Source organism: Lipomyces japonicus (assembly GCF_038497905.1).
Source record: "Lipomyces japonicus strain CBS 7319 unplaced genomic scaffold V1514scaffold_61, whole genome shotgun sequence".
NCBI classification, from domain to species: domain Eukaryota; kingdom Fungi; phylum Ascomycota; class Lipomycetes; order Lipomycetales; family Lipomycetaceae; genus Lipomyces; species Lipomyces japonicus.
Genome location: NW_027117873.1, coordinates 44,914 through 53,786, shown reverse-complemented (window position 1 = coordinate 53,786; position 8,873 = coordinate 44,914). Strand labels below are relative to the sequence as shown.

The window sequence follows — 8,873 nt, the reverse complement described above, 5'->3', positions numbered from 1 at the left end:
TGTTTGGGTTAGAGTCGTCTTTTTGTCTTGTTTTGTTTTGTTTGTATCTTTCATTTTATTTCGCTTTCAACTTCCCCCCCCCCTCCCATTGGTGCTATCAATTACGACACGTCTTGTTTCCGAATCATCAACAATTCTCATAATCGATTTTTTTTTTTGGTCAACAATCTCCTCTCCTTATCTCATGGTATCTCGGTCCCGGCGGCCCCCTCCCTTTCATAACTTTATTTTGTTTTCTTTTCAATCAGCGCGGCAATCAGTTCAAATTAGATGGGTTTTAGTGCACTATACTTCAAGGTGTCTAAGTGGTTAGATTAGGAGTGTTATTCGAAGGATGTCTGAAGGATAGTTTTGTCGGATTTATTGTATGATTTTCTGTGAATGGTGGAGTACGGGTGGAATCTTTCTACACATGGGGGGTTTTATATTCTTCAACGACACTCAGTAGTGGGATTCTCAGCACAACGACGCTCGGAGTTCCTTCCTCGCGCATGTCTCTCTCCAAAGTTTGCACTTTCGGATGATTCATCACAAGCGGTCTTCCTAATTTCTCTCCTCGGTCTCTCAATGAGGATGTGCTCAATCCTTTGGTGGCTGCTGTACGTCCTCCCTGTGTGTAGGCCTCTTTTATCATCGTCCCGCATGGATTTGATTTGATTAGTTGATGTGTGCATATGTAAGATAAAAACCCTGGTCCTTTGGACCTGGCACATGTCAAATTTCATTTATTCATTGCTTCGGTCCAACAGCGAGCGGCATGTCAGCCGTGGAAGGCCTTCTCAGGACGTCATTTGGTTCCAGGATCATATATTTGGGGGCTTAATTGTCCTTTTTAAAATAAAAAAAAATGCCTTTATGGTGTTTTGATGGTACTATATATACCGCAGTCGCAAGTGCACGTTTTGCAACACGATCCACGAACTGCTGTCTACCCAGACACAATCTCTTACCAACTTCCATCAAATGTTTCTGCCAAGAATGTTACAGAGGCAATCAAAATAAAATACCCAACGGCACAAATTTTCGTTCCGATTAGCCACTGGCCAAATCGCAACTCTTTTCTCCTCACGCAACATTTTCCTTAAAGTTCTCTCTCTCAAACCCGGCTACCTACCGACCAAAGCAGAAGCAGCCTTTCTCCAAATTTTCAATTTTTATAATGCTGCTACGACAGTTTATGGTGACGACAGTTTATGGTGGATCGTTCTCAAACTCTTAAACACATCAAAACCAGAGTACCTACCTACCTTTCCGATAACGACATAGGGTCGTGAACCATCTTGTCTGCCTTGACACGCGAACAAGTCAGTGTAGATGCCTGCATTGCCACTCCCCCACCCCGCCCTTCTCTCTCTTCACAGCCAACCTTGCTGCAAGGTAGCACCGGACTGCTGCTAGTGCCACCAGAGAGTATACCACTCGGCTGCTTGTAAAAGCGCAGCGGCTAAATAAGTGAGCGAGCGCTAGCGCAGACCTATGAAGGGCCCTTCCATCGGCTAGTACGGCAGAGCAGGCAGCAGTCTCAGACCTACTATCTGCAACGACCACTGCAGTCGCATATCCCACTATGTAGCTCCCAATTTCCCCCAGGATGTTAACGGTGGCAACCACTAACGACGTGCCCATACCCGCTATCGCGTCAGAACGACGCACCGCCAGGAACTTGTTTGCAGCTTCTAACCTTACTCTCAATACGCCTGTGGCCAGTCCGACCTGTAAACGCTCGCCCGCAAAGCGTTGGGCACTTGGTGCTCCACCACTCATCGCCTTCAGCGCGCAGTGTGACTCGATCAAGCCCGCGAAAGCCCCCCGGCTTCGTGATCCCAAACCTCCAGACAACCTGTGCTTTTGTCCCCGGTCACTCCAGAAGATCAAACGGTAGTAGCAGAGCTTGAGACCAATACAATACAATACAAAACCACAGAAACCACAGAAACCAAAACCCAACTCGTATGAGTTTGATCTGTCAAGGATCAGCGTCCAGCGTCCAGCGGCCAGCGGCCAGTGCATCGCGAATACTGGCCAATTCGAGCCCTGGGCCATTTTCTTCTCATAATTTTTATCTCTCCGAGACCAACACGTTATTACGTGAATAACTCTACCATATTATAACCTGAATATGCGGTACGATGTGGTGCATTGTTTATTATAGTTACAGTTAAGGTTAGCTATCTAGTACGTGTTACTTCGGCTGAATGCACGAGTAAAAAAAGCGCGGCGTATGTTAATTATTATATGTATGCCCGCCAATTCCACATAATATTGATGAATAACTCGTCATCATTTTTGGATCAAGCACATCCATTATTAACATGGCATCAATTGTTACAAGTCGCCGTTTACCTGTTTTAGGTCTGAACAGCCTGAATAATGGACTGGTTTTAGCTTCCAAAACCAAAACCAGTATCAAAGGACGTGTGCCTGCAACTTACTTGAATGCCAATGTTAGACTGGCATCGAGCAGCGCCTTAAATTACTTTTCCAATCGTTATTTGCCTAGGAATTTTGGAATTTTGTAGGTTTTTTTTTTTTATTAAAGTTAATATAATTTTTTGAAATTTTGCTTATTTGATTTCAGGTTTGTTCCGGAAAGGACCGCTTTCGTAGTTGAGCGGATGGGCAAGTTTAAGAAAGTTCTTTCTCCGGGTCTTTCGTTTTTGATTCCAGGTATTGATCGGGTTCGATACGTCAAATCGTTAAAAGAATCCGCATTTGAGATTCCTAGTCAGAGTGCAATTACGGCAGATAATGTTACGCTCGAAATTGATGTAAGAAAAATAGTCCGTGATAGACTTTACCTGCATCCTAACAGATTAAATAGGGCGTGCTGTATATTCAAATTTTGGATGCCTATAAAGCTAGCTATGGAGTTGAGGATGCTGATTATGCTGTTCAACAACTGGCACAAACTACAATGAGAAGTGAAATTGGTCAATTAACATTGGATCATGTTCTACGCGAAAGGCAGGAGCTTAATGTTCACATCACGCAAGCTATCAACGAAGCTGCAGCTGCATGGGGCGTAAAGTGTCTTCGTTATGAAATCAGAGATATTCACCCTCCAGATAATGTTCTTGAGGCAATGCACCGACAAGTGTCAGCCGACCGATCGAAGCGTGCAGAAATTCTTGAGTCCGAAGGTCAAAGACAGTCTGCTATCAATATTGCTGAGGGTAAGCGTCAATCCGTGATTCTTGCCTCTGAGGCTGAAAAGGCTGAGACAATTAATCGTGCGAGTGGTGATGCAGAAGCCATTCTTCTCCGAGCCAAGGCAACTGCAACGGGCATCAAGCAAGTATCTGAAGCGATTGGTCAGTCCCCGAACGGTATCGATGCTGTTTCACTTCAGGTTGCAGAAAAATATGTCGAAGCATTTTCAAAGCTTGCCAAAGAATCAAACACGATTGTCATCCCTTCACAATTAGGTGATTTTGGTGGCTTGATCGCTAGCGGCTTAGGAATCTACAAAAATGTTCGTGATGCGAAAACAGCTAACCAAATCGTTGAACCTTCAGAAGATAAATGATTTTACGTGTGCGATATGTAATTGTACACAAAAAATGTCTTTTGGTATTTATTATCATTATATATAGTTTATATGCAAATGTGTTTTAATGTACAAAAAAATAAGAAACCCGTAAGTTAATATGACAAAACTAAAAATACAGAAAACACGGTAACGCAAGTATTACTTTCTTCATGATCTATTTCGTTCCTGATCTTCATAACGCTCCAACCGTTCATGAAGTTCTAGCCTTCTTTTTTCTTGCCATCGAGCTATCCTAGCATGATCATGAATCTTAAAGCCAGAAATAGTAGGAACATATCTTTCAGATGAAGACTTGTCAGGTATTAGATGTGGATAAGATTGGAATAACATTATTGGAAATGATGTTCCGAAATAAGCGCCATCTATACTCGAATATCGTACATGCTGTGGATGATAGACATCTTCGCACTTCATGCAAAACATTTTCACAGGAGCAGAGTGAGGAATATCACTTAATCCAAGCGGAATTAAAGGATTGCCATGACAATGAACTCTTGGACAAACCCCAAAGTCTCCATTCTTGTATTTATCCAGCTGAGTGCGAAAAGTTAGTTTTTTTTCCTGCTATACGTAAAATATACTTGTAGGTTCACTGTACCATTTTTTGAAGCCCCCGCTGGGTAATTATATACCTAGCATGTATAAGCCCATACAAATGCCTTGCCGAACGTTCAATCTGTTCTCGAGTCTCATCGTCACACTCCTGCTCTATTATCACCTTTAGTAACCAACTGATAAAATCAAAATTAAATATACCGTACCAAATGAATCAAGAATTAAGTCCATAGCATATTGATAATACTGCACCTCTGAATTGAGGCCAGTCAAATTAAATCGATCATGAAGGAATTCGTCGTCAATTTCACAAAAAAATTCATTCCCCTGAGCACCGAGAAACCAGTCAATCCAGTACTCTGCTATACTAATGTTAGTATTTATCTAAATTTAAACGTAAAAATCAAAAGGCTAAGAAAAGCCTAAAAGCATTGTCTCCATACTTGTGCAATCCGACTCACTAGACAAATCGTCCATAAGGTCCAGTTTAGCAAATAATTTAATAAATTATTAACAACCTAAACTTGCACCTCAAAAAAGGACCTCGTCAGCAAAGTTCACCGAGTGTAGTCGTTGGTTTTTGCTCTCTTCACTGGTTCCTAAAATGCCTTTCCCGCACAATTACAAAAAAAACCTATAATCAGGCCCTGTTTATGGCACATACGTCACACATTTGTACATTTAAAACCATTTACGCTTAGATCACGCCTAAGTTTTACTACATGAATTTAACATAATTGTTCTATAGGGAAAAGATTGCAATGTACGTGTTGTATCTAGAATCATAAATCTGTCTTGCTTTCTTTGCATCAAGTGGAGCGTACATTAAATGGATCGTAATTTAGCTAACAAAACGCGCTTTCAGAAACAACGCGCTCAAACCCGCGACTTGATTAAATACAAACCTCAACAAACAGATCCCTGTTCATTAATCATTTCTATTTTTTTTTTTTTTTTGCCGGTGTATTTTATACAGCATATTTAAAACAGGGTTGCTGTATAATGTACTACATTAAGCCATCCTGGTTAACTCATGCTGGTACGCACATATGCTTATTGGCGTTTTACAAAGCTAATTTCATGCAGAGGGCTCAAAGGACTTTGAAATATATTCTATACACGTACATCCTGACGGCACTAGATTAGCGACAGGTGGTCTAGGTATCTAGTCTTTATTTTTATTTTAGTGAAACAAATGCTAAGATTCTTTAAGATTCGAAAGTTAGGATTTGGTCAACCGCCGCTATATACTATGGCAGTTCAAATAAAGACTCTAGTACAGAGAATGAATATCCTGGACCAAAACAGCTTTGTAGCATGAGTACTCATTCAGGTAATTGAATCAATTGTACTTGGTGATCGTGCCAGGCTAACGGGATATGTTTAGGAGCTGTCACGGTTGTGAGATTCTCTCCCAGTGGCCGATACTTGGCTTCTGGTTCTGATGATCGAGTTATCTTAGTATGGGAACGAGAAGAAGATGGTCATGATATTCCTCGGAAAGAATTCGGATCGGCGGGTGAGGCTGATACAGAACGATGGATTGTGAGACGAAGGTGTGTTGGACATGACAACGATGTTCAGGATTTAGCTTGGGCAGCTGATTCAAGTATTTTGGTAAGCGTTGGGCTGGATAGTGGAATAATAATATGGAGTGGTACCACGTTTGAAAAAGTAAAAAGATTAGACATTCACCAGTCTCATGTGAAGGGAATTACATTTGATCCAGCAAACAAATATTTCGCTACTGCTTCAGACGACAGAACCATCAAAATCGTGCGGTATCACAGAAATTCTGCTACTGATATGACGTTTTCTGTTGAGGCGACTGTGAAGGCACCATTTAAGGGATCACCGCTTACAACATACTTTCGACGTTGCTCTTGGTCTCCAGATGGAAGTCATATTGCTGCTGCGAACTCGACAAATGGTCCGGTTGCTACAGTAGCAATCATTAATCGAGGAGTATGGGATAGCGAAATAAATTTAGTTGGTCACGAAGGTCCAGTCGAAGTTGCTGCATTTTCGCCCAGAATGTTTGCAAAAGCCAAAGGTGCAAAACACCTGGTCACTGTTATAGCCTGTGCTGGTCAAGATAAATCATTGAGTATATGGAACACCTCACATCCAAGGCCAATTGTGGTGTCGCACGAAATAGCTGAAAAGGCAATTACTGACCTCGCTTGGGCGCCTGATGGTCAGAAGCTATTTGCTAGTTCCTTAGACGGTTCAATTGGGGTTTGCATTTTTGAAGAAGGTGATTTAGGCTATATGATTCCAGTCGAGGAGAACGAAAAGCAGCTTGCAAAGTATGGTGGTGGACGTGATACTATGCATTTTCCTGAGAGTGTTGAACAATTATCATTAGAAGATAAATCGACTAAGGAAGATTCTGAGCAAAACAGACAGAGGCTCACGAGTATTATGGAAGAGAAAGACGCAATTCATGCAACCAGTATTGCATTATCGTCTTCTGTTATTGCTTCATCGAGTAATGGGCTACAGGAATCGACTCCAAGAAACTTGCCGGCCAATGGTAGTCTAGAAACATTGCGCTCTGTCAAAAAGTCTGAGTCTTCAAAAATTACTTCGTCATCTCAAAAAGTTACAATTACTAAGGAGGGCAGGAAGAGGGTGACGCCGCTATTAGTATCTTCGACCAATGGATCATCTGCCTCTGCAGTGGGTGAGCAACAGGTGACTGTATTACCTTCCATACCTCCGCAAAATGTAGTTCAATATTCGGGGCCTTCAGATTTATTACCACAAGGTGGAATTCATAGTCTAATAATAGGAAATAAGAGAAAGCTTAATTTGGATCAAGGGCAGGCAAATTCTCACAAGAAACATTCAGTCGGTGTTTCTGAAATTCCACAATTTATTCGACCATCTGTTGTAGCTCCGGCTGTCACCATTTCTCAGGTTAGACTTGCAATCCCGAAAATTAAGACGATTCTTAGCATAAGCAATGACGGTTCAACACTTTTATTTGAGGTCAGAAATGGGTCAGGAGGTGAAAAAGAGCCAACTAGGGTTATATTATATCGCAAAGGGCAAATATTATGGTGTAATTTTTTGCCTAAGATGGTATTACTTTCCACTGGAAATTCATCATTTTGGGCAACTGCATGCGAAGATGCAACAGTACAAATATTCTCTTCCACTGGGCGTGTATTGATTCCGGCTATTGTTCTTGAGTCCACTCCATCGTACTTAGATTCAAACGGCAAGTACTTGATGTGCCTAACGAGTACCGGTACATTATATGTGTGGGACATGTCAAATATGACTTCTCCTCATCCACCAGTTTCGGTCGCGCCAATTCTTGATGCTGCCGTATATTCTGATAGCAGTCTGCACAAAGCACCTTCAATAGTGAAGTGCAGTATGACATCAACCGGATCAGTTTTTATTACTCTTTCAAACGGAGACGGATATACGTACTCTTCCAACATGTATGCGTGGCATAGAATATCTGAGTCTTGGTGGGCAGTTGCTTCTCAGTACTGGGATTCTTCAGGAATACGTAGTACTGGTGGCCCAGTCTCTCTTGTGGAGCATAGTACAGATATCGAGGTTAAGCGTGCTGGTAGGGGTAGGTTTTTACAAAGAATTATCAAAAGCGCCATGATGAGGGATGGATATGAAGGCATAGAGACGGCAGTATCTATTGCTCATCTTGAAAATAGAATTGGAGCTGCTATATTGCTCAATTCGAAGACTGATCTACAATCAAATTTGATAATATATGCTCGGCGGATCGCGGAGGAAGGACTTAAAGATAGAGTAGAAGAGCTCTATAAAGAGCTGTTTGGGCCAATGGAGGCTGATACCTCTGAGGCCAACGCGTATCAGCCAACGATATGTGGATTAGACAAGAAAGAATTACTAAAGCAGATAATTGTTACATCTGGAAAACAGAGAGAAGTGCAACGGATTTCAATTCCTTATGCGAAGCTTTTGGGAGTTATCGATGACCAAATGGAGGAATGAAAACAACCTTTATTAATCATAATGTATTATAATAAGTTTTTGTAAAAATATTGCTTTAACGTGAATTATATATACAAATCAAAAAGCTCGCTTTGGAACATTATCTTTCTAGATTAATTGCATTTCCGAACTTTGCATATAATGCGAGCTTTAATGACTCCATTTGTTCCTTGATTGAAGTCATTTTCGTAGTTATGTCGTCCAGTTCAGCCTCACTTTTTTCTAAACCTTGTGTTAGTCTAAGTGTGTAGGCTATTTCTATTCATATACAATACCTGTATCTTGTTCCAATTTTTCGACCACTTCTGCTTGTTTGAGCCAATAGAAGGCCTCGCCAATCTTGTATCTGGCATACAATAAGCACATAAAACTCTCAATAAATAATGATCAGTAAACATACTGAACTAGTTCATCTTCGTCGATTAATTCTATTTCTGTGCTGACCTCTTCTAAATATTCTTTCTGGTCTTTTGTATTTTTTTCAACTTCTTCGAGATTAGAAAGTCGTGCGTTTAGTTTTGAAAACAAGTTAATTTTTTGTTGATCTTCCCAAGAGACTTGAACATCAGGAGACTCTTCGCCTGCGGGTAGCTGCCTATGTCATCAGATTCGTTCAAATTCAATTATAAACAGGTTCACCATACCAATTGTAAACTCATTGTGAACGGCTTTTGTATGTTTTTTTTTTAACTATAATATCTAATACAATATTGTATATATTATTTGTTAATTGGACGTGTATTTAGCGCCGCACACGGGGGATGAATGGCAGCAA

General features: G+C 41.0%; 4 protein-coding genes across 4 annotated transcripts; 2 read left to right on the top strand and 2 right to left on the bottom strand.

The window, feature by feature from the left end:
• The first annotated feature begins 2,178 nt into the window (after window positions 1–2,178).
• V1514DRAFT_198190 (uncharacterized protein) lies at window positions 2,179–3,680 on the top strand. Its single transcript, XM_066924653.1, has 3 exons — window positions 2,179–2,515; window positions 2,579–2,768; window positions 2,822–3,680. The coding sequence occupies exons 1-3, from the start codon at window positions 2,313–2,315 to the stop codon at window positions 3,524–3,526; spliced, it is 1,098 nt and encodes a 365-aa protein (XP_066781121.1). The 5' UTR covers window positions 2,179–2,312; the 3' UTR covers window positions 3,527–3,680.
• Window positions 3,565–4,690, bottom strand: V1514DRAFT_337563 (casein kinase II, regulatory subunit). The gene is made up of 4 exons (XM_066928698.1): window positions 4,549–4,690; window positions 4,312–4,467; window positions 4,149–4,258; window positions 3,565–4,084 (listed from the first exon to the last, which is right to left on the bottom strand). Exons 1-4 carry the CDS (start codon window positions 4,580–4,582, stop codon window positions 3,698–3,700), a joined length of 687 nt encoding a protein of 228 aa, XP_066781120.1. The 5' UTR covers window positions 4,583–4,690; the 3' UTR covers window positions 3,565–3,697.
• A 163-nt stretch (window positions 4,691–4,853) lies between these two features.
• On the top strand, window positions 4,854–8,162 carry V1514DRAFT_298935 (TUP1-like enhancer of split-domain-containing protein). The gene is made up of 4 exons (XM_066925504.1): window positions 4,854–5,144; window positions 5,192–5,266; window positions 5,319–5,438; window positions 5,493–8,162. The coding sequence occupies exons 1-4, from the start codon at window positions 5,108–5,110 to the stop codon at window positions 8,096–8,098; spliced, it is 2,838 nt and encodes a 945-aa protein (XP_066781119.1). The 5' UTR covers window positions 4,854–5,107; the 3' UTR covers window positions 8,099–8,162.
• Window positions 8,088–8,866, bottom strand: V1514DRAFT_337560 (Prefoldin subunit-domain-containing protein). The gene is made up of 4 exons (XM_066928697.1): window positions 8,743–8,866; window positions 8,499–8,689; window positions 8,374–8,444; window positions 8,088–8,320 (listed from the first exon to the last, which is right to left on the bottom strand). Exons 1-4 carry the CDS (start codon window positions 8,755–8,757, stop codon window positions 8,199–8,201), a joined length of 399 nt encoding a protein of 132 aa, XP_066781118.1. The 5' UTR covers window positions 8,758–8,866; the 3' UTR covers window positions 8,088–8,198.
• Between the last annotated feature and the right edge of the window lie 7 nt (window positions 8,867–8,873).

Coding starts and splice junctions, on each gene's coding strand:
- V1514DRAFT_198190 (XM_066924653.1), top strand. CDS start 2,313: ATGGCATCAATTGTTACAAGTCGCCGTTTACCTGTTTTAGGTCTGAAC. Junction 2,516..2,578: donor CCTAGGAATTTTGGAATTTT/GTAGGTTTTTTT, acceptor ATTTGATTTCAG/GTTTGTTCCGGAAAGGACCG. Junction 2,769..2,821: donor ATGTTACGCTCGAAATTGAT/GTAAGAAAAATA, acceptor CAGATTAAATAG/GGCGTGCTGTATATTCAAAT.
- V1514DRAFT_337563 (XM_066928698.1), bottom strand. CDS start 4,582: ATGGACGATTTGTCTAGTGAGTCGGATTGCACAA. Junction 4,468..4,548: donor TAGTGAGTCGGATTGCACAA/GTATGGAGACAA, acceptor ACATTAGTATAG/CAGAGTACTGGATTGACTGG. Junction 4,259..4,311: donor CTTAATTCTTGATTCATTTG/GTACGGTATATT, acceptor AGGTGATAATAG/AGCAGGAGTGTGACGATGAG.
- V1514DRAFT_298935 (XM_066925504.1), top strand. CDS start 5,108: ATGTACTACATTAAGCCATCCTGGTTAACTCATGCTG. Junction 5,145..5,191: donor ATCCTGGTTAACTCATGCTG/GTACGCACATAT, acceptor AATTTCATGCAG/AGGGCTCAAAGGACTTTGAA. Junction 5,267..5,318: donor ATTAGCGACAGGTGGTCTAG/GTATCTAGTCTT, acceptor AGATTCTTTAAG/ATTCGAAAGTTAGGATTTGG.
- V1514DRAFT_337560 (XM_066928697.1), bottom strand. Junction 8,445..8,498: donor GACGAAGATGAACTAGTTCA/GTATGTTTACTG, acceptor ATTGTATGCCAG/ATACAAGATTGGCGAGGCCT. Junction 8,321..8,373: donor AAAATTGGAACAAGATACAG/GTATTGTATATG, acceptor CACAAGGTTTAG/AAAAAAGTGAGGCTGAACTG.